Source organism: Ipomoea nil, unplaced genomic scaffold (assembly GCF_001879475.1).
Source record: "Ipomoea nil cultivar Tokyo-kokei standard unplaced genomic scaffold, Asagao_1.1 scaffold2480, whole genome shotgun sequence".
NCBI lineage: Eukaryota > Viridiplantae > Streptophyta > Magnoliopsida > Solanales > Convolvulaceae > Ipomoea > Ipomoea nil.
In genome coordinates, this window is record NW_017618908.1 from 1,437,579 (window position 1) to 1,462,674 (window position 25,096).

General features: G+C 35.9%; 2 protein-coding genes and 1 long non-coding RNA gene across 3 annotated transcripts; all 3 read left to right on the top strand.

Moving 5' to 3' along the window:
• The first annotated feature begins 40 nt into the window (after positions 1–40).
• Positions 41–16,016, top strand: LOC109152969. The gene is made up of 2 exons (XR_002049438.1): positions 41–283; positions 15,806–16,016. It is a non-coding gene; the product is annotated as an uncharacterized LOC109152969 (long non-coding RNA).
• On the top strand, positions 10,405–11,066 carry LOC109152967. The gene is made up of 2 exons (XM_019300677.1): positions 10,405–10,636; positions 10,736–11,066. Exons 1-2 carry the CDS (start codon positions 10,500–10,502, stop codon positions 10,947–10,949), a joined length of 351 nt encoding a protein of 116 aa, XP_019156222.1. The 5' UTR covers positions 10,405–10,499; the 3' UTR covers positions 10,950–11,066.
• On the top strand, positions 15,223–15,901 carry LOC109152968. Its single transcript, XM_019300678.1, has 2 exons — positions 15,223–15,440; positions 15,550–15,901. The coding sequence occupies exons 1-2, from the start codon at positions 15,307–15,309 to the stop codon at positions 15,761–15,763; spliced, it is 348 nt and encodes a 115-aa protein (XP_019156223.1). The 5' UTR covers positions 15,223–15,306; the 3' UTR covers positions 15,764–15,901.
• Positions 16,017–25,096: the final 9,080 nt, after the last annotated feature.

The window sequence follows — 25,096 nt, forward strand, 5'->3', positions numbered from 1 at the left end:
AATTGGTTCCAAATAATTATGGCCGATGATAAAAGTTTAATTATATTTGCAGGGCGACTGAGCCGCTGAGCGAGGAAGAGTTAAAGCAGGCGCGGGAGGGGTCGCCGCCGGCGAACTCCAAGGTCTTCTGCGTGTGCCCGGAAGGGTGGTCGTGTGTGGTTTCCAAGACTGCCGGCAAGATTCAGTTCGAGTGCGGCGAAGGTTGTGCCTGTGTCGGCGGAGAAAACGACACCGTCAAAATTGCTTCTGTCTAATATTATATTATTGCTTAGCAATCTTTAAGGTGTGTTTGCTTTTCCCGGTGGGTTTTGTATCTCTTTCCTGCCATTGTTATGTACCAAAAATATCATATCCTAAAAGAAGAAGAACAATAAGATGAACACTCAGGCTAGTTGTTAGTTCATAGTTGTCTCAAACTAAGACAATTGCTCCAATAGTAGGGAGACAACTATCCAATCAACTTAGTTAAGATTGCTCTATTATCTGTGTATTATGTGGTCGGAAATTCCATAATTTCCAGTAGTGGTTGTCCCAACATGTGGGTTCTTGCAAATACCCATATACAAGCACTTTGAGGAACTTTAAAGTCATTAAGATAATTTCGCTATTTAATTTACTCATCCACCAAAATCAGGCAAGCGGGACCTTCAATTGGTTAATGAATTCAAAATGAAGTTAACAATGGCCTTGTTTGGTAACATATATAATTAGCTTAGATTAAACAATCTATATGAGTGTTTGATTAATTAGCTTTTTGTAATAGCTGATTGTTCTAAAATGCTAAAATTCATAAATGTGCTCAAAGCAGCATTTGGGAGGATGTAAATCATGGTGACTCACTACGCACAAGAACTGAACATGAACCACAAAGGCTAGACCTAGACCGGTGCTCACTACGCACAAGGAGAAACCACAGAGGCTAGACCTAGACCGGTGCTCACTACGCACAAGAACTGAACATGAACCACAAAGGCTAGACCTAGACCGGTGCTCACTACGCACAAGGAGATGCCGCTGGTGAGACTTGATCCTTGGTCATTATTTCAAAGTTTCACCTCTATAACCAGTTGAGCTACCCATGCGTACAACTTTTTTACAATCAACTAATGCTATCAACTAGTCACACCCACTAACCCAATCAGCTAACAGCTATTTACTAAACACCCCAATATATTTTTGTATTATTACCAATATTTATAAATTTTCTCTTTTTTGACAAATAAAAGAAGGGAATTGTATATACCTTTTTAAATTTGACTTTTGTGTTAAAGAAACCTATTAAAGAAGTTTAACTGCTTGCAAGAAAAGTATGCAATTGTATAACTAAAATATGAGCAGACAGTTATACATATTATCAAACTCCGTACTGGTTGATTTGTGTAATTTTCATTAAAATTGTTGGATAATATACCTTGAATCCTTGACCAAAGAATCTCAAGATGCTAAGGGAAAAGACTGAATGAAAGCCAGAATTGTAGAGTCAACCACTTGGGGTTGTGTGAAAATTGTGAAAGTGAAATCCAATTTCCCACAAAACGTATAGCACTACTCAACCCCACACGCCAAACACCATCTCATTTCATCATAGCATTCTCCTTTGGTTTCTATGGTGTCCTTGTTAAAAACCTACCCCTAAGTTTAAGAAACGAATTGGAAGATATGTCCCTAGGCACAATGTAATTGGTTGATTATATTAATTTATAGTAAGAGTAACGATTTGTTTTACTGTCAGGCGGTCAGTTGTAATGTTTGAGTCTATTGTAGAAAGTTGATAATCGCGAGAAGAGATCAAAGTTTGAACCTCGACGGCGGCAGTGTGGGAATTATGTCTAAAGTTGGCAGATTTTTTGTGTGCACGGGCACTTGACCCTGTCTGTTGAACTATTGAGTCACCGTGATTTACATCCTCACAAATGCTCTGTCGAGCCGGGGTGTGGGGGACCGTTAGGGTTGGGGAACTATTTGGTCACCGTGATTTACATTTTCCCAAATGCTCTGTCGAGCCGAGGTGTGGAGGGCCCTTAGGGTTGGGGAACTATTGAGTCACCGTGATTTACATCCTCCCACCTCCCAAATGCTCTGTCGAGCCGGGGTATGGGGGCCCTTAGGGTTGGGGAACTATTGAGTCACTGTGATTTACATCCTTTCAAATGCTTTGTCGAGCCGGGTTGGGAATTCAACCTTTTGGGAGAAGAAAGTTGATAATCAATATGCAGAGTGTGAGTACGAGTTTGAGCCCTATTGAAGAAAGTAGTATGAATTTGTCTCATTGTTAGCACCAATGTACAATCGTTTTAAAGAATTTGAGGCGGTTGTGGTAGATTATTATTGTTGCGAAAAAATGCATATACATTTAGTGATAACTTAATTTGTCACACTATTATTCTATTAATTGATTCAATTTAATTATATCAAATACTTAATTGTCACAATTACTACCTCATATGTGACTCAAAACAACAACAATAATAATAAATTATCACAAACAAGAGAGTCAACTAATTATTTTTGTCACAAAAAAAAAAAGATATTATTTGTGACAAAATTTTAAAGTGTCACAAAATGTCAAAATTCTGATATGATAAGGCTGATTCACCGAGTTTCAATTGAACTCTATCCGAGAGGTAACTCTCTATGGCATTCCTTTGGAAAATACTACATGGACTCTCATTTCTTACCCCCAACTTTCACTCCTTCTCACAAATAATCCTTGATATAGACACTTTTTCTGAGACCTACATGATAAAAATATTCTATTATTGTTTGTCACATCATAAAGTGAAAGTGAAAAAGTAGAATTTGGGAGTATATAGTAGAATTTCGTTCCTTAAAGTAGTACATAAAAAGGGGGGGGGGGGGGGGGGGGGGGAGAAGAGGTCAAATGGTCAAATAGCCCTACAAATGAAGAGTCATGGATGGCGTGCCGTGACCGCGGTTTCCTACAATCATTATTGTGTGGACTATGGTCCATACAAGTTGTGTGGACCATATTTTGTATACTATAAAATAATGTATATTCAATACAAAAAATAATGTATATTTAGCACAAAAATAATGTACAGTATATTCAGGGGATGTACATTATTTTTGTATTGAGTGTACATTATATTATATAATGTACATTCAGTACAAAAATAATGTACAATTAAAAATGTACTTTATGTATGTTCCTAACATTGTGTGAACCATGGTCTACACAATAATTTGCCAGTTTCCTACCAAGCCAAGCTTTGATTTTGACTAAAACCCACCAAAGGGACAAACATAGTTGGTTTATGGTCAAACTAACACTCAAAACAAATCATAGTACCACCAAAAAACACTAAATAATAATAAAATCATAGTATGTTACCACAATCATCTAATTATTTCTCTCTTATTTTCTCTTGGTCATTATATTCCTAGCTCTTCTCATTATATTCATTGTGCAATTATTGATCAACTATATGATTGTACATTGTAATATTTTACTCAAAGTATAAGATAATTTAGTCTTTTTAATTTATTTATTTAAAGATACTGTAATGGATTATTTTTAATTTTTCATTAATTTTATAGACAATGTCAACGCATTGTAACAACTAACAATTATTTCTATCAAAATCTTTTCTAATTTGTTGCTAGTAATTAAAGAGGGGACAACTTGTGGGGAGTAATAGTATTCACATCTTTTATTCTTCTTTCTAAAAGTTGAACCCCAACCCCGACCCGACAAAGATCTAGGAGGATGTAAATCATGCTTACTGAGAGATTGCTCCCACCTCTCGCTGGTGTGACTCGATCCCGTGTCATTCTTTCCAACTTCACCTCTATGACCAGTTGAGCTGCCCATGCGGGCACCATCTTTTATTCTTTATGAGGGACGGGGAAAATTCACAAGTTGTGGCAATAATTGACTCCTTGACCTTCAGGTCCGAGAATAATGTTTTATCTATTTGATAAGTTCTTTTATGGCTATTTTTCTTTCTATGTTATCTAAGTTCAAATTCATTTTTGAAAGCAAAAAACTCACTATGATAGATTATTGCTTAAGAATAGAAATAAAGTCAGGCCGGCACAAGTCTCAATACAACAAGTTAGCCTGTGAAAAGCAACGAAGCGAAATAGTCAATAGTATAGCAATGTTATCTTCAAAATAGTCAGAAGAGTGTGCTTACTAATTATATACATCTACGAGGATTAGTCAAAAAAGTTGCAGTCATCATCAAATGGTTGCTTCTGCATGAAAAATAATTATGATGGCAACTCTTTGTGGAAGGAAAATCATGAAATTTAAATATATTAATAATGCAAGATTAATGTTTTTAATGTCGTCAGATGATTAAATCAGAGATATATACACTAAAAGTCAACAAATTGTACTCAAAGTCTATAGTTAATGTATTTTTAAAATAAAAATAAATAAAAAGGAAGAAATTAAAACCATATGATGAACTGCTCATAGGGTAAACACGCATTTGGTTTACCTTTGTGGTTAACAGCCACACGCTCTAACCAACTGATCTATTCCAGCTATATTACTAAAGATTGTTAGAATGACAACTACACATTCTTATGACTAGTGTTCTTGTCATAAAAAGTTGTCAACATCTTTTTGTTGAATTCTTTCGCACATAATCTATTTAGTACATTTTATCTCTTCTCTGTTGGTTTGTGAGCTATTATACTAGAGTGATATTTACTTAGTGCACACACTCGAGTAGTGAATGAGCATTTTCTTGTCAATAAAAAAAAAATGTGAGTGAAAGTTTAAAAACATCCTGATTTGATGTCAAAATTTACATTGTCGCAAAAATTTTACAGACCCCCTAAAAGAGGGGGTTGAAATGTTCCGGTCATCCATCAAAGTTTGCCAAGAAATATTGACCACCACCAATAGTAGTTTTTTTTTTTTTTTTTTTAATGTCCTAAAATTTCTCTCAACTTTTTGATGATCGAATATTGATATCATCGTCTCAATTTAAATACTAAATTCTGAACTAAGCATTAAAATAGTGGGACGGACAACTTCATAACTAAACATAAAAAGGATGGTCGATTGGGTAATATAATTCATGTATCAAAAAACTACGGTTCAGTTCTTGCAATACTTTCTCATCGTTGCACCGCCAGATGCTCTCGCTCTGCTTCCTCCACCGCCGGATGCTCCCGTGTCTCTCCTCCACCGCCGGATGCTTCCCTGCGCTTCCTCCTCCTCACCGCCGGATGCGCCCCTCCCGCCCGATTCCGCTCCTCCACCGCCCGTATGCTCCTTCCGCCTCCTCTCCACCGTGCTCCCCCGCTTCCTCCTGCACCGCCGCGATGCTCTCCCCGCTTCCTCCTGCACCGCCGGATGCTCCCCCGCTTCCTCCTGCACCCGCCGCGATGCTCCTCCGCTTCCTCCTGACCGACGCTATGCTTCTCCGCTTCCTCCTGGACCGCCGTATGCTCCTCCGCTTCCTCCTGGACCGCCGTATGCTCCTCCGCTTCCTCCTGGACCGCCGTATGCTCCTCCGCTTCCTCCTGGACCGCCGTATGCTCCTTCGCTTCCTCCTAGACCGCCGTATGCTCCTTCATGACCTGCTCCCCCACCGTGTGCTCCTCCATATCCATGAGCGCCGGCAGCACCATGTAATCCTGCATGTGCATTCCCACTAATTCCTAAATGCGCATGACCTGTGCCGGCACCATAAGCTCCACCATCAGCACCTGCACCTGCGCCGCCTCCTCCTCCTGCACCGCCTCCTCCTCCAGCTCCGGCTCCGGCTCCAGCTCCGGCTCCAACTCCAACACCCGCACCGACATCGGCTCCAGCTGAGCCTCCCGCTCCTGCTCCACCTCCACCTCCACCTCCGCCTCTGCTTCTAGCAAGGCCATGTAATAACCCTAAACATAAAATGTTCCGGGATGCCAAGCTTATTCTGAAGCTCAACGCCAAAAAGAAGAATATACACAGCGTTGTATGCTTCGCCATTATTATATATTATATAATTATATATTATATATTACAATACAAATTTATTGATAATGATAGAATGCATGGAATCGGTAAGTATTTATATGAGCTTCAAATGATAGAAAGGCTTATTAATGGAGGTAGAGAGCACAATTAGGAATGCTTCTGGTTCCTTTAATTACTGCACTTTCTACTCTCTCTCACATCCAACCAAATATGTATACTCTCTTCGTAATATTATCATATCATATTATTCATTATAATAATTTTTTCCATCTAATATGATAGGACATTGACTTAGTAATTGGTTCCAAATAATTATGGCCGATGATAAAAGTTTAATTATACTTGCAGGGCGACTGAGCCGCTGAGCGAGGAAGAGTTAAAGCAGGCGCGGGAGGGGTCGCCGCCGTCGAACTCCAAGGTCTTCTGAGTGTGCCCGGAAGGGTGGTCATGTGTGGTTTCCAAGACTGCCGGCCCCGACGCCGGCAAGGTTCAGTTCGAGTGCGGCGAAGGTTGTGCCTGTGTCGTCGGAGAAAACGACGCTGTCAAAATTGCTTCTGTCTAATATTATATTATTATTATTGCTTAGCAATCTTTAAGGTGTGTTTGCTTTTTCCGGTGGGTTTGTATCTCTTTCCTGCCATTGTTATGTACCTACGAATAATAAGATGATCACTCACCCTAGTTGTTAGTTCATAGTTGTCTCAAACTAAGACAATTATTTCAGGGAGACGAATTTGAAATCTAGTTACAACTATCTAACATTGTTCCATTATCTGTATGTGAGTGTATTATGTTATATATGCTGGTTTGTTCTAAGTGTATATGTGTATTTTTTTTTGAAAGGAGCCTGTGCGGCATTTATTCAAAATATGCTGAAATAGCAGCTGGTGGACTTGAGTCCGCATACATAATTGTCGTCTGAGTAGAGGCAATAGATGCTAGAGTATGAGCTAAATAATTATATAATCTAGGAACGTATCGAATTAAACAGTTCTCAAAAGCCAATATACTAGTCCTGCAGCTATAATAGCATAGCCCAGATAAGACCGTGGTGATCGAGTCGTAGATGATAGATATTGTTGTAGCACTAAACAATCTGTGAAGAGCTGGATAGAGTCTATACCGCGGTTTCTCAACCATGACAAAACTTCTTTGCACGCTAGAGCCTCCGCCATTAAAGTGTATATGTGTATAATTTTCTTTTTTCTCATAGAAATTAGTTAAATTTGTCACGAATTACTTTCGAATATTAAACAGGAATCAAAACACATAACAGCTTTAGAATGGGATTTGTAAATATAATATAGGGTCATCAAATCCTAATCCCTTAATATTGTGTGACTGCAGTATTTGAAAAGAACTAGTAGATGCAAAACAAGATAATCAATTACATATATGTTAACATTGTGTGTTCCTAATATTCAAAATGTAAATTTTTAAAGGATAAATTGTAAACATTTAATATATAAATTATGAACATTTAGACTCGGGTCAACAGAATGATTTGCGGATGCATATAGTCCACACTTCCAAATATTGATAATCCTAATCCTATATAAGGCAGCCCAAAAAGATTTCGGGCCATATACTATTGACTTCTGTTTGGGCTTTGTCCAAAACAAGTACACAAGAATGAGCCCAACCCAAAAATAAAAGAATAATAGCTAATCGACCAACTAGGCGACCTAGTCGCTGTCTAGGCGGTTAGCGCCTAAACCGTCTAGCTGGCCAGCCGTCTAGATCACTGATTATGGTGATATGTTAGGCGGCCGGCCAGCGCCTAGCGCTTAGACGCCGATTAATCGGTGCCTAGCTAGACAAGATTTTTGCAACACTTAAATATGACCTAGATGTAAAAATTACCAAGCGGCTATGAAGTCATAAAGCTTGTCAATAATGTTATGAAGCCCCCAAGCGGCTAGAACAATAATGCAAGAGTTCAGTAAAGAAATGAAGACAAGAAATATAGAAATAAAGAAGAGAAAACAAAAGAGGAAGGAAAAAGAAAGGGGGGAGAAAAGCTGTTGGCAGCATTAAAAAAAATATTACTATTGTGACAAAAAATATTATTGTTATTATTATATTTGGCACTGGAACAATGTCACCCACCACCACCATAATAATAATAATAATAATAATAATAATAATAATAATAATAATAATAATAATAATATTATTATTATTATTATTATTATTATTATTATTATTATTATTATTATTATTATTATTATTATTATTATTATTATAATATAGTGTAAACAACTAAAGTTTGTCTAGCTTTAAAAAAAAAAAAAAAAAAAAAAAAATTCTCATGCCGGTCCGCCAACCCGCGTGAGACGGGATAGGGTCATATTAAAATTATATTTGATTCGTTGATTTGGACACGTGAATATCTGTAAATAGTTATTATTACTCTCTTAGGCGGCCATTCGCATTAGAGCGTGTCCCTATATATATATATATATATATATATATATATATATATATATATATATATATGGTGAGGTTCTTAATGATAACGAATCTCATCCATTAAAAAAAATATCTATAGATCAAGAGATTAAAACTCCGATGTGTCAGGGCAACTTTGACAAATGGCTTGACCTATGGAAACTTAAAATCCCACCCAAATGGAAAATTTTTATGTGAAAAGCACTGAGCAATATACTCCCACCACAAGAAATTTGATTATAAAGAGAGTAGAAGTTAGTCCCACTTGTGCCATGTGTGGGATCATGGATGAAGACACTATGCATGCCCTTGTGTTGTGTGACTATGCAAGTTCCATTTGGACCCAATCCCACATTCCAATCCCCATGAATATCACAAATATTTTTTACACTTAGTTTAATGAATTGTTGAGTGTTTTAGACACTGATAAGGTGATCTATGCAGTGGCAATTCTATATAATATTTGGAAGGCCAGGAACAGTGCCATATGGGATGCATGCCTACAATGACCACAGAGAGTGTTAGCTATGGCCATAGCGGCAGTAAGAGCAAGGGAACAGGTTCACCCCGAACGGAGCAGGCCTGCCGTAGTTGCCCCGCCTGCTACCCTGAACTCCGCTACACCCACGCCGACGCACAATCGACAGCTCACCCGCCAGCACCAGGCCTCTACTGCTCGACGCACCCCACCATTGCCGAACTCCGATGCGGCGACATCTACAGGGCCGAACAAGTGTTACTTCGATGTTGGATTTTGGCACGATGTAAACAAAGGTGTCGTTGGGGCGATAATCCTCACCAACGATGGAGGGTATATCTCGGCGTTCAGTGCCCCATTGTCAAACTGCACCACCCCGCTTATGGCCGAGGCACTTGCATGCAAGGAAGTCTTGTCATAGCTATGGGATCGTGGGGAACGATCGATACAACTATTCACGGATTGCTTAACACTACAGCAATATCTGACGTCTGCAATTACTCCTATCCGGTCATATCTTGGTTATGCTATTGATGCCTCAAGAGCTAGTATTGACTCATTTAATTTTTGCTCAGTTGATTATATTCCTAGATTGAATAATTATTTAGCTCATACTATAACTTCGTCTGCTTTTACACACTCTATTGCTATGTACTGGGACTCTGTCCCTCAGACTCTATCGCAGAGTAATTTGAATAAATGCCGCATGAGCTCCTTTCAAAAAAAAAAAAAAAAACTCAGGTGTGCATATTAGGCATTATGATGTATGCATAGGCTTAATATGCATGCAACATAATACTTATATGCACACATGCATTTTTAATCATCCAATTAATCTCATTCATAATCTATTTTTTTTTAATAAATGAGATTGAATTGGTTCTTATGAATTCATGGAGAAATTGATTCTCATATGATCTCTAATATTTATTATATATATATATATATATATATATATATATATATATTAAAAAAGAGAACAAAAAGAAAAGGAAAATGACAAAACAGTCCAATTCATGACCAAATATATAATTATTGGGACATAAAATAAATAATATTGTTATTATTATATTTGGCACGGCAGACAATGTCACCCACCACCACCATAATAATAATAATAATAATAATAATAATAATAATAATAATAATAATAATAATATTATTATTATTATTATTATTATTATTATTATTATTAATAGAGAGAGAGAGAAAAAAAGAAGGAAAATGACAAACGGTCCACCAAAAATAGTATTGTGGTGTTGGGAGACATTGTCCCCACTACCAAATATAATAATAATAACAACATTTTTTTGTCACATAGGTGAAACTTTAGAAGAATGATCAGGGATCGAGTCTCATCAGTGACAGTGTGGGAACAACCTCTCAAAGTGAGGAGGGTTCTTTGTACGAGTACAGGTCTAGCCTCTGTAGTCTATGTTCAGTTAAGTTACCATGATTTACATCCTCCCAAGTGCTCTGTCAGGTCAGGGTGTGGGGGCCCTTAGGATCGAGGTTCAGCATTTTGGAAGATTAATAACATTTTTTTATGCGGGATCTCCCACTTATTTATTTGCTTCCCTAATTTCTTCTTTCTTCAATACAATTCTCCGGTACAGTAAGGCAGTGAGAATGGACGGCGGTGACAAGGCGGCGTTTTGCAAGTGCGACGATGACTGGACTTGCACCATAACTAAGACCACCGATCCATCCAAATCCGGCAAGGCTTTCTCCAACTGCTCCGGCGGCCCTTGCTGCTGCTCCATCAATTAAGTTCCTTAATTAGCTTCTCCCTCCCGCTTTCACTTCAATTCAATTCCCCTTTAATTTGTTTGGCTTGACGGCCGATGATAATATTATATTTGCAGGGCGACTGAGTCGCTGAGCGAGGAAGAGTTAAAGCAGGCGCGGGAGGGGTCGCCGCCGGCGAACTCCAAGGTCTTCTGCGTGTGCCCGGAAGGGTGGTCGTGTGAGGTTTCCAAGACTGCAGGCCCGGACGCCGGCAAGGTTCAGTTCCAGTGCGGCGAAGGTTGTGCCTGTGTGGTCGGAGAAAACGACGCTTTCAAGATTGCTTCTGTCTGACGAGGTGTATTATTGCTTAGCAATCTTTAAGGTGTGCTTTTTTCCGGTGGGTTTGTATCTCTTTCCCGCCATTGTTATGTACCCACGAATAAAGATGAGCACTCAGCCTTGTTGTTAGTTCATAGTTGTCTCAAACTAAGACAATTGTTAGAAGAGAACTATCCAACCAACTTGATTGAGATTGGTCGATTATTGTACGTGTATTATGGTATATATGCTGGTTTGTTCTTAGTGTGTATATTTTTTTGTTTTTTTAAATTATGTATTTTTTATTTTTTTTTTCATAAAAATCACTTAAATTTGTCACGAATTACTTTCTAATATTAACATGGAATCAAAAGATAATATCACCAATTATAAGAGCATCCATAATGGTTGGGGAGAATTGTGAGATAATGTAAGAGTGATTAGGAGAGAGAATGTGGGAAGGGGAGGAAAAAAAAAACAAAAAAATCAAAATCAAAAATTAAAAAACAAAAAAAAAATTAAAAAAAAAAAAGAGTCAGGCGCGCCTGACGCGCCCGTGTGGGCGAGCTGCTGTGCGCGTTTCGCGCACAGCAGCTTCCTTTTTCTTCTCTTTCTTTTTCTTCTTTTTCTGCATTCTCCTTGAATTTGCAGGAGGAATATCTCCACCAATAACCCCACCCCACACTTGTTATTATCCCCACCCGAGATAATTCATCTGACATTATCTCCATAATATCCACTGATGTAGATGCTCTAAATACCAAAACCTAACATCCCAAATTTCCAATGAACCACAAAGGAAAAATTAGTCGTCGATGATGGTGTCCTTCCGCCGGAGAATCTTTCTTCTCTTCTTTTATTCTCTTACTCTTTCTGATGTTCTATTGCTTTGACTTACGAAAAAGTTTGTAGTCATAACTTGAATGTACACTTTAAATGAAGCTCGTCTTGTAATTTTAGATGGTAAAGTACCACAAGGATGTCAAACAAGCTAGGTTGGTCATAACTTATCTTGAACGTGTGTAGTGTACCAAAATCATGGTTCAAAATCGCTAGGCGTTCCTCGGACGCTCGGGGGCGCCTAGTCGGCGATTAATCGGCGCCTAGGCGCCCGTGTATTTTTTATTTTTTAAAAAATTTGTTTAATTTTTTTTAATTTTATAATATTGATAATTATAAATTATTTAATACTTTAATAGTTAATACAAAAATATTAAATATTAATCTAAAAAACATTTAGAGTTTGAACCATTTAGGATAATTTGACTCAAAACGATGTCATTTTAAGTGTAATAATAGTCCATTTAAAAAAGAAGGAAAAATAGTTAATTGGCCGACTAGGCGACTAGTCAGTGCTGAGACAGTCTAGGAAGTCTAGGCGGCTTAGTCGGCCGCACCTAGTCAGTCAGCGGCCTAGACCACCGATTATGGTGATACACTAGACGGTCAATCAGTGCCTAGCGTTTAGGCGCTGATTAATCGGTGCCTAGCTAGACGGGATTTTTGCAACATTCACCAAAATAATCATTAAAATAAATTAATAAGAGGAGCTTAATTGGTTAAGAAGCTCCTGGGTATAATGCACTGTGTACTGAATTTCTCTGATGATTTGTACTATGTAATGCTGGTTTATTTGTTTGTTTTTAGTACGAATATATTGTTGTAAGTATACAATTATTTATTTATTTTTGCATAGATTGAACATTATTTTGAGCCTAGCAACATGATAACATCAATTAACAACAAATCTATGAAGTCCCGTTAAAATGATCATCATGTACATCCATTCAATTAGTAGGTGTTAACTTTGTGATATGAAGTACACACTTACCTATTCATGAGGATTCAGACTCACATTATTGCAAGAATAAGACTTTAAAGTGATTGATTAAATCGAACTAGTCCTATAGTGATGAAAAATTACGCATAAGGACTATTCCGTGAGATCACTCGACCGGTACGTTATAACCACTAGCCCGACAGGACTAAATCACTTGTGATCAATCGTACCGCTTGTATTGACATGCCTCATGATAGGCGTGAAGATATTCTCGGGTCACCCTTGGAATTGCCCCAACGGAGCACCACTTGGCCAGTCCGTCGTAGGTCACTTGGTCGGTCTACAGTGCGACTCCGTGAGCTGGAAATTTTAGCTTACACTACAAGTAAAGGAAGCTCACTAACACTTGCAGAGCAGCGACTGACATCTTGCAAGAATAATGGCTCTGTCACATAGGATAGTCAACCTACACGTAGTTGCGGGGTGACCGTTTGACCAAGCCAACAAGAACGAGCCTCATCAAGCCACTTGCGGTGGAGCATTAAATGCTTAGACCGGCATGTTAAGTATAAATAAAGGAGTCCCCCATCACTTGTCATATTCATCTGATTGTAACATCACAGGACTTGTAATTTACTCTACATTACAATCTACCTCACTTGTAATTATTTGTAACTTGTAATAAAATGCAGCCTCAGACTGCTCAATTATCACTCTTTTTTATTTGTTCACAACGTACATATTTATTGTGTAGTCGTAACCCCCAATTACATTTATGCTATCATACATGTTGTAATCTCTTCTTTTCTAAATACTCAATTAATATTTCCATATTACAACTTAAAAGATGAACTAATTAAGAGTTTTCATATCGATTAGTGTACACATCATCATGCATATACTCCCACACTTCCAAATATTGATAATCCCAAACCTACATAAGAGCATTCTTATCAATTGAGTATATTAGGGGAAGATTGTAAGAGTTATTAGAAAAGGGAATGTAGGAGCTGAGGGAGAAAAAGAAATCAAAACTGAATTTTTAAAATTAAAAAAAAAAAAAAAAAGTGTATGTCAGGCGCGCCGCTCGGCCCGACTGTGGCAATGCCGTGCGCCAAACGCGCACAGCATGTGGTCCTTATTTATTTTTATTATTTTTTTCCCATTCTCCCAACCCCTTGCAGGCCAATTCTTTCCCTTGTTATTTCTTCCCCACACTTGTTATTAACCCCACCCAAGTGAAAGCATATGACATTATCCCCCAATTCTCCCCTTGATGTGAATGCTCTAAGGCAGCCCAACAGTCAATAGTTATGTTGTGGAACTGTGTTCACCATGCGCATGGTGAAGACGGGATATATCCATAATTTCTAAGCTGTATATTCATAATTTCTATATTGTAGACTCATAACATCTATACTGTAGATTCATAATTTATATACTATAGATTCATAATTTTTGTACTGTAGATTCATAATATCTGTACTGCGAAGAGGAAATAATGCAATTGCGAAGAGAGAAACGTCGTTAACAACAAATGAAAAACAAAATTATGAATCTACAGTATAGAAATTATGGATCTACCCCTGTACTCACCATGCGCATGGTTAATACGTTTCCACAGCATAATTTGCCAATCATTTGGACCATGGTCCATACAAGTTGTGTGGATCATATTTTGTATACTATAAAATAATGTACATTCAATACAAAAATAATGTACGTTTAGTACAAAATTATGTACATTGTATTCAGGGGATGTACATTATTTTTGTACTGTTTGTACATTACATTGTATAATGTACATTCAATACAAAAATAATGTACATTTAATATATTAAAAATATATTTTTTGTAATGGTCCATGTAACATTGTGTGAACCATGGTCCACACAATAATTTGCCATAATTTGCGCACAAAAAGATTTTGGGCCATATACTATTGACTACTGTTTGCGCTTTGTGAAAAACAAGTACCACAAGCATGAGCCCAACCCAATGTAGATTAATCGTTAAGTTGTGCATTCGCATGCACCGTGTGATCTAATGACATCAAGTTGCTCCTCATAAGAAAGATTACAGCCTCGGTGAGATTGATATTGACTCTTTATACTTTATTTGATTGAGAAACTAGTTATAAACAGATACTACAAAGTCATTAGTATTATATATATATATATATATATATATATATATATATATATATATATATAAAAGGAAAATATTATATTTAAAAAAAAAACAAAAGGAAAACGACAATTCCTTCAATTCATTCTTCCAAAAGGCTGAACCCCAACCCTAATGGCCCCTCACACCCCGGCCCGACAGAGCATTTGGGAGGATGTAAATTATGGTGACTCAACTGAACATGAACCATAGAGGCTAGACCGGTGCTCACTGCTCACTTTGAGTGGTTGCTCCCACACTACCGCTGGTGGGACTCATCCCTGATCATTCTTCCAAAGTTTCACCTGACCAGTTGAGCTACCCATGCGGGCACAATTCCTCCAATTCATGGCCTGAGTGTAAGTGGCGATAGTATCTTCCACTTATTTATTTGCTTCCCTTTCTTCTTTCTTTTCCGATCCGATACGGTAAGGCAGTGACACCATGGACGGCGGTGACAAGGCGGCGTTTTGCAAGTGCGACGATGGCTGGACTTGCACCATAACTAAGACCACCGATCCATCCAAGTCCGGCAAGCCTTTCTCCAGCTGCTCCGGCCCTTGCTCCTGCTCCATCAATTAAGTTCCTTAGCTTCTCCCTCCCGCTTTTCCTTCAATTCAATTCCCCTTTAATTTGTTTGACGGCTGATGATAACAAACAAACACGTACGTTTAATTATATTTGCAGGGCGACTGAGCCGCTGAGCGAGGAAGAGTTAAAGCAGGCGCGGGAGGGGTCGCCGCCGGCGAACTCCAAGGTCTTCTGCGTGTGCCCGGAAGGGTGGTCGTGCGTGGTTCCAAAGACTGCCGGCCCCGACGCCGGCAGGATTCAGTTCGAGTGCGGCGAAGGTTGTGCCTGTGTCGTCGGAGAAAACGACGCTGTCAAAATTGCTTCTGTCTAATATAATATTATATATATTATTGCGGGCTTAGCAATCTTTAAGGTGTGTTTGCTTTTTCCGGTGGGTTAGTATCTCTTTCCTGCCATTATTATGTACCTACGAATAATAAGATGAGCTCTCAGCCTAGTTGTTAGTTCATAGTTGTCTCAAACTAAGACAATTATATTGCTCGGAGACAACTATCCAACTAACTTAATTGAGATTGCTCTATTATCTATGTATTATGTCATATATGCTAGTTTATTTGTGTGTATTATATCGTGCACCAGAGACAATGCATTGTGCGTCCTGACCCAAAACGACGTCATTTTGTATCTGTTTCCCGTTTCTGCTGTTAGCTTCTAAAAAAAGTTTTCATGTCTCGTATGTACAGAATTGTATAGTAGAATACACATAAACTCCTAACATAATACACATAATCTAACATAATACATAATACACGTAAACTCTAAACATAATACACATAAACACAAGTTTTAAAAAGAAAAAATTGTAACGGGATTAAACGGATGGAACGGTGTATGTCACGTCAACTCGCCACCAGCTTATAAAACGTTGCCATTTTGAGCCAACACGCACAATGCATTATGCGCACTAGTGCACGATATAACGATTGTAGTCCCACACTTCCAAATATTGATAATCCCAATCCTACTATAAGGCAGCCCAAAAATATTTTGGGCCATATACTATTGACCACTCTTTGGGCTTTGTGTAAAACAAGTAGACAATCATGAACCAACCCAATGCAAGCACATCAACCAATTGGGAGTTGATTAGAGATTGATTAGGAGTATTATTAGTGGTTATGAAATCAATAATGGTGTACTGAAATGGCATCAATCAACAAGTTGAATGATTGTTAGATATTAAGCTAACATAAGGTGACAAGATAATGATGATGCAGACTGGCTATGGCTGGCCTTGCTTGCTTGGGGCCTGCCGTCAATATTTGCCTTTTTAGATATTTTCAATATTGCTTTCGGTCACGGTTCAATTGGTTAATGAATTCAAAATAAAATTAATAGTATGTTTTGGCGGCTATCATAATGTGTGGGTTCTTGCGAATACCCATATACAAACACTTTGAGGAACTTAAAGCCATTAAGATAATCTCGCTATTTAATTTACTCATCCATCAAAACCAGGCAAGTGGGACCTTCAATTGGTTAATGAATTCAAAATGAAGTTAATAATACCCTGTTTGGTAACATAATTAGCTTATCAGTCAATTTTGACTTATTTGATCACTATTAGTTGTTTGACTTGATTAAACAATCAATATAAGTGTTTGATTAATTATTTTTTTTTTTTTTTTTTTTTTAACAACTTGTTGTTCTAAAATGCTAAAATTCAAAAAGCTTCTCAAACCAGCTTTTGCGATAAGCTTTTTACGAATGACATTTTGCAGGTAATCAGCTATCAGTTAACAACTAATTTACCAAACACTTTTCTACAATCAACTAGTCACACCTACTAACCCAATCAGCTAACAACTATTTACCAAACATCTCAATATATTTGTGTATTATTACTAATATTTATCAATTTTCTCTTTTTTTGACAAATAAAAGAAGGGAATTATACCTTTTTTAATTTGACTTTTGTGTTAAAGATTTAAGAAACCAATTAAAGAAGTTTAACTGCTTGCAAGAAAAGTATGCAATTATATGACTAAAATATGAGCAGACAGTTAATAACTGCAACCGTATGGAAACAGACTACATATTATCAAACTCCGTACTGGTTGATTTGTGTAATTTTCATTAAAATTGTTGGATAATATACCTTGAATCCTTGACCAAAGAATCTCAAGATGCTAATATTGTCAATAATGTTGCAAAGTCATAAAAAGGACCGACGATGCATCTCTTCAACTCATGACTTAACCCTTGTTAAAAGTAAACAGAAATTTAATGTTTTTCCAACCATCATAACGAAATGTCAAAAAAAAAAAAAAAAAAAAAAAAAAAAAAAAAACACAAGTAAACAACGCAAAAGCACACAATTGATAGGCAAAAAGTGACAATGGATATAATCAAGAAATGAAAAAGTACTATCTCCTAATAACTTAGAGCATTTTCAACATTTGTGATTTTTGGGGAGTTTTTTTAAGTGTAATCACGTAAGAGAAGATGTGATGGGGGGAAAATAAAAACAAAACAAAGCTGAAAATAAAATAACAGAAGCGTCAGTAACGCGCTCAGCAGGCACTATGTTGCAAATTATATCGTGCATTGCGGTGCATAATGCTTCAAAATGACGTCGTTTTGTTTAATGAAAGAAACGACACCTGTTTCCTGCCGTTCCGCGCTGTTCCGCAAAACGTAACTCTGTTATTCAGTTTCATTTTGTATACACTGCAGTTTCATTTCGATATAAGTACAGTTTCATTCGATACTTATACACTCAAATATGTGAAAATGTTATTTAATTTTATTTTATATACACTATAGTTTTATTAAAACACAACTACTACATAATCATTTTGATATAACTACAGCTTCATTGCACAATATACACTCAAATATGTGAAATTTTATTCAGTTTCATTTTATATACACTGTAGTTTCAATTCAACACAACTACAATATCATTTTGATATAACTACAATTTCGATGGGTAATATACACTCAAATATGTGAAATTGTTATTTAGTTTCATTTTGTATACACTGCAGTTTCATTTCAACATAACTACAATTTTATTTCATTTCAATTGCATTTTCACTTGATAATATAAAAATAATACGTGAGCCCGTAGTGTCAGTTTAGATACACTGTAGTTTCAGTTGGAAATTAATACACAAAAAATACATACACTTCGTCAACGGTAACCGCGCGCCGTTTCTTTGCTTAAAGAAACGGCGCCGTTTTTCACTGCGGTCCATGATATAACGACTGATGTTGCCCTTCATGCGACCAAACTTGCCAGGAAGACTTATTGCAGTGGGTCCCACAAGCTAAGTCTGTCAAAAACCTAGGCATTGGAGTAAGCTTCTTCTTTTTTTTTTTTTTTTTTTTCCTTTCTCTCTCTCGTCTAAGTTATGTTTTCTCAAAAACCCCTCCAAAAAACTAGTGATGAGGATGCTCTTAGAAAAGAAAATTGTAATTTTTCTTTGGAATAATTTCAATCAAAACATAAGCTGATAAGCAAACAAACAACACAAACGTGGACACAAAATTTATGAAAAAAAAATCAACCTACATTGGTGAAAAAAAGTAGCATACCGACCTACATACAAACACACCAAAATTTAATGAAAAACATCATATGGAAAAAAAAAAAATGTTATGTGAGACATGACGTCAAAGGTTGAATGATGAACAATTAAGAAAAAAGGTGGTGAGTGATGGGAAGGTCCATGGCCGGCCGTGACTAGCCAGGTAGGTAGTTTCCTGGCGGCAGGGGGGTGGGGGTGGTGGTGTGGACCCCACGCAATGGCCATGGTGCTAAGGGAAAAGACTGAATGAAAGCCAGAATTGTAGAGTCAACCACTTGTGTGAAAATTGTGAAAGTGAAATCCAATTTCCCACAAAACGCATAGCACTACTCAACCCCACACGCCAAACACTATCTCATTTCATCATAGCATTCTCCTTTGGTTTCTATGGTGTCCTTGTTAAAAACCTACCCCTAAGTTTAAGAAACGAATTGAAAGATATGTCCCTAGGCACAATGTAATTGGTTGATTATATTAATTTATAGTAAGAGTAACGATTTGTTTTACTGTCAGGCGATCAGTTGGAATATTCGAATCCGATTTGAGTCTTATTGAGAAAAATTGGTCTGCAATGTGTGAGTGTGAATTTGAGCCCTATTGAAAAAAGTAGTATGAATTTGTCTCATTGTTAGCACCAATGTAAAACCATTTTAGAGAATTTGAGACGGTTGTGGTAGATTCCGTGATTTGAGTCATTTTGTCACAATTATATTTGTTCCCGTCAAGATTATATTACTGTGGCAAAAAAAAAAAAAAATTACTTATACATTTAGTGATAACTTAATTTGTCACACTATTATTCCATTAATTGATTCAATTTAATTATATCAAATACTTAATTGTCACAATTACTACCTCATATGTGACTTAAAACAACACCAACAATAATAATAATAATAAATGGTCACAAACAAGAGAGTCAACTGGTTATTTTTGTCACAAAAAAAGATATTATTTGTGACGAAATTTTAAAGTGTCACAAAATGTCAAAATTCTTGTAATATCACTCACAAATTAAGTGAATAATTACCGTTTAGGTAATCAATTATTAAAGCATTATGACAATATTTTTCTTTTCGATAGTTACACTGATACTTATGATAAGACTAAAGACCTCCATTGTAACTCTCTATGGCATTCCTTTGGAAAATACTACATGAACTCTCAGTTCTTACCACAACTTTCATTCGCTCTCACAAATAATTCTTGATATAGACACTTTTTCTGAGACCTACATGATAAAATACCCTATAATTGTTTGTCACATCATAGAATAAAAATAAAACAATAGAATTTGAGAGTATATGTAATATAACTTCATTCCCTTAAAAGTAGTACATTGGGTGGGGGGGGGGGAGGGGGGAGGGGTGGGGTGGAGGACTAGAGAAGAGGTCAAATGGCCCTACAAATGAAGAGTCATGGATGGCGTGCCGTGACCGCGGTTTCCTACCAAGCCAAGCTTTGATTTTGACTAAAACCCACCAAAGGGACAAACATAGTTGGTTTTATGGTCAAACTAACACACCTTAAAACAAATCATAGTACCACCAAAAAACACAAAATAATAATAAAATCATAGTATGGTACCACAATCATCTAATTATTTCTCTTTTATTTTCTCTTGCTCCATTATATTCCTAGCTCTTCTCATTATATTCATTGTGCAATTATTGAACAACTATATGATTGTACATTGCATTCAAAAAAAAAAAAAATATGATTGTACATTGTAATATTTTAATCTCAAAGTATAAAGATAATTTAGTCTTTTTAATTTATTTATTTAAAAATACTGTAATTGATTATTTTTACTCGCACATATTAATTCTTAATCAATTATAACGTATTGTATATATTGTCAAGTCAAGTAAAAAATGTACTCAAATATCTCCATCTATCCATTTCCTACATTTATTTCCAATTTTCATTAATTGTATAGACAATGTCAACGCATTGTAACAACTAACAATTATTTCTATCAAAATCTTTTCCAATTTGTTGCTAGTAATTAAAGAGGGGACAACTTGGTGGGGGAGTAATAGAACGTGTTATCATCTTTTATTCTGTATTGAGGGACGATGAAAATTTACAAGTTAAAGTGTTAGCAATAATCGACTCCTTGACCTGGTCTTCAGGTGCGAGAATAATGTTTTATCTATTCGATCATTTCTTTAATGGCTATTTTTCGTTCTTTATTTACATGGTATCTCAAGCTTCACTTTTCAAAAGAAAAAAATAATTCTCTTCTTAAAATTACAATAAAATATTCCTCTCTGATCATAATCACGTAATAAAATTCTTTATATTCATTGTTTATTAATGAATGCTAAATCTACCGTACCATAAGTTTAAGAAGAATATATCAGTATAATAATTGAATACAAAAAGACCCTTTCGAGTAATGTCACATGGAAAAGTAAATTCAAAGGATGTAAGTTTACAAGGGGAATGTAACAAAACTCATAATCATAACAAATTTTACGAGTTGAGATAAAACTTCTTTAATATTTTTAATTTTAAAATGTCATTTTTAATTTCTCAATTATGACCGAAATGAATATTTAACTCTTCAATTATTTGAAGTGGGGATATAGTCCCTTAATTATTATCAAAGTGGTGGCATAGGTAGGATCCTTCAAGTACTAAATCCCTCATTAACATGACACTTAACAAAGTAACTGATTTAATATTTGATGGACTAAATTTGTCACTTTGATAATAATTGAATGACTTAATTTGCGTCGCAAATAATTGAGAGAATAAATTTATACAACAACCACATATAATTGAGGAACTAATAATACGTTTGGTAATCACAAAGATTTTAAGTTCGACTATGCATGAGAGTTACTTAATGATCTTCTTAGTTTGAACCGGTCAATTATGGACAACTTAACATGATTTACCTCTTTGTAATCTTTCGCCGACTAAGATCACAAAGCTAATTTCACTCAAAACGCACATTTAAATTAAATAATGTCACTATGGTTTCCCATAAATAAAAAAGGATATAATAATGTTATTTTCTAATATTTCTTCTTATTGAGCATTTAAGTTCAAATTCATTATTTTATTTAAAGAAAACAAAACTCTTTTTACTCCAATTCCAAATAGTCAGAAGAGTGTGCTTACTAATTATATACATCTACGAGGATTAGTCAAAAAAGTTGCAGTCATCATCAAATGGTTGCTTCTGCAAGATGAACAAGTTAATTATGATGGCAACTCTGTGTGGAAATTCATGAAATTTAAATATTTAATAATGCAAGATTAATGTTTTTAATGTCGTCATATGATTAAATCAGATCATATTATACACTAAAAGTCAACTAATTCGTACTCCAAAGTCTATAGTTAATGTATTTTTAAAATAAAAAATAAATAAAAAGGGAGACATTAAGTTTAGTCTTAAACTTTCAATTCAAAGTGATACGTCGAACTCTAGTCTCTCTTAATAATTAGGTACGGTTTGCCCGTCTCTAGTATCTCTAGTATTCTAGGCCGGCATTCGGTCTGATCGTCTTACCAATTGCCACCTCCACCGCAGACGTCTTTTCCGTTGTCTGCCTATTTTCTTTTCCACCGCAGACAGCTACGGTATAGTCGCTGAACCTTCGACCTTGTGGTTAACAGCCACACGCTCTAACCAACTGAGCTATTCCAGCTATGTTATTAAAGATCGTAGAATGACAGCCACACATTCTTATGACTAGTGTTCTTGTCATAAAAAGTTGTCAACATCTTTTCAGTTGAATTCTTCGCATATAATCAATTTAGTACATTTTATCTCTTCTATATGATTTGTGAGCTATTATACAAGAGCGAGATTTACCTAGTGCACACACTCGAGTATTGAATGCGCATTTTTCTTGTCAATAAAAAAAATGTGAGTGAAAGTTTAAAAACATCCTGATTTGATGGTCAAAATTTACATTGGTTGCAAAAATTTTCCGACCCCCTAAAAGAGGGGTTAAAAATTTCTGGTCATCCATCAAAGTTTGCAAGAAATATTGACCACCACCAACAGTAGTTTTTTTTTTAATGCCCTAAATTTATCTCAACTTTTTGAATAATCGAATATTGATATCATCATGTCAATTTAAATACTAAAAATTCTTAACTAAGCATAAAAAATGGTGGTCGAACGACCTCATAACTAAACATAAAAAAGGATAGTCAACTGGGTGTATGATTCTTGTACAAAAAGACTATAAATTTAATTTTCATCAATACTTTCTCAGTCGAATTTATCACACATGATCTTATGTTCTTCTTAGTACAATTCACCTCTCTTACACGTAAAATTTGTACACTATTACCCAGGACGTACTAAAACAAGACTTCAATGTGGTACCTCTAGAGTGAGTGATGAGATTTTGGAAAGATTTGCTTTTACATTAACTATGCACGATTCCATTTCATTCTTTATATATTTAAGGTACTATACGGCAGCCATGGTGATTCTCCATTAATTAAAGATGTGCTTCATCACTGGCTAGAAACTATATAAAAAGACTTATAATAAAAGAAAAAAAAAATGTGCAATGCTTTTCTTAGACGGATATGCATAATCTTGCTTTATAGATCAATCAGTCTAATAGATTCCTTCAATGATTCCATTATTGACTATGCACATAGCATCTTATTCTTAATTAAGTAACATCATTAAGTAATAAAATGTACATCTCAGCTCATAATTATATTCTTTCACCCATGCAACATTGTTCATCGATCCATTTCTTATTCTCCATGTCTTTTCTTTTGTTGTTATACTAAAAAGCTGCTAAGTATTGCAATACTCGTACCCTCATTATTTTCATTATTTGATTTGAATGTAATGCTAGATGTTTCTCACTATACTATTTTACGTCTGTATATAAGTTAAATAATCAAAAGATCGATGTTTTAAATAACAAGACAAATTAAATTAGGAAAGAAGGTATAAATAAAGATTAAATTTGGAAAGACATTTGGTTTGGGCTACCTTCCATTCCATTCTATTCACACTTAGGATAGCCCTATTGCATAATTGATTCTTTTATATTCCTTTGGTAAGTGGCATATCATCAACATAACCCATAGAAAACGGCGCCCTATTTCGTTATTTTGTACACAAGGCTACCATAGGTAACCACCGCACCCCACTCAACCACCCTCCTTAGAAAGAAAAGAAAAAAAAAAAAGGTTTCTTTTAATATATAGTTTAATTTAATTTATATACTTTGAAGGGACCATTGAATCGATTTAGGTTCATATTGTTCAAAACATATCCATGTTAGTTTGAGATTGGCTAGAGTCCAAAAACTAATAACTCAAGTTAAATTTTTCTTTAAGAAAAATCTGACTTGATCTGTGATCACCTCTATGTATATCTGTTCATGATTACTTCCTCAAGCTCAATCTACTGAAACACAAAGAATTTGAGGCTCAAACCCATGACTTCGTTCCCATATGAAAGAGTCACTTCGTGCCACTAGACTACAAGGTCATTGACATCATAAATCGAATATAATATAGTCTGAATAGAAGCAATGCAATTAACCAGTTTAGCAAGACATTGTAATCTCCCACGGTATGTGGAGGGTATTTAGTCTATATAATTTTGTTAGACATATACTAGTACAAAAACAACTTTCTGCGTCTGTTGTATAGACTTTTTTGCGTCTGTAATGTTATGTTTATTCATAATTTAGAAAGAAAAAATTAAGAAGAAAACAATATGAACACGATACGTGTATTACAAATAATGTGAGGACAAGTTTAGCCATCCAATACTTTGTACATATCCTACATTTTAACGCCTAAAGTTGATAGCTCCATTGGTTGTCTCTAGATGATGTTGCAGGTAACGTTTTTGGGGATTGGTTTTTGGACCACACCACTGATCTTTCAAAAGGGAAATAAAATTGCCATAAAGAGTTCATGAATCTAGATTCCCATTTTCACTTAATTAGCTTAGTTCATGAATCATATTTGAATCCATTCACTTAAGACCATTTTGCTTTTTAAAGGATGATTTTTGTGGTGGTTAAATGGCTACCCAGTACCCACCATAATCATCTTTCTTATAATCTTCACATTGTTGAAAACCCTTTTTTAAATGATTAATG

Coding starts and splice junctions, on each gene's coding strand:
- LOC109152967 (XM_019300677.1), top strand. CDS start 10,500: ATGGACGGCGGTGACAAGGCGGCGTTTTGCAAGTGCGACGATGACTGG. Junction 10,637..10,735: donor CCTTGCTGCTGCTCCATCAA/TTAAGTTCCTTA, acceptor TTATATTTGCAG/GGCGACTGAGTCGCTGAGCG.
- LOC109152968 (XM_019300678.1), top strand. CDS start 15,307: ATGGACGGCGGTGACAAGGCGGCGTTTTGCAAGTGCGACGATGGCTGG. Junction 15,441..15,549: donor CCTTGCTCCTGCTCCATCAA/TTAAGTTCCTTA, acceptor TTATATTTGCAG/GGCGACTGAGCCGCTGAGCG.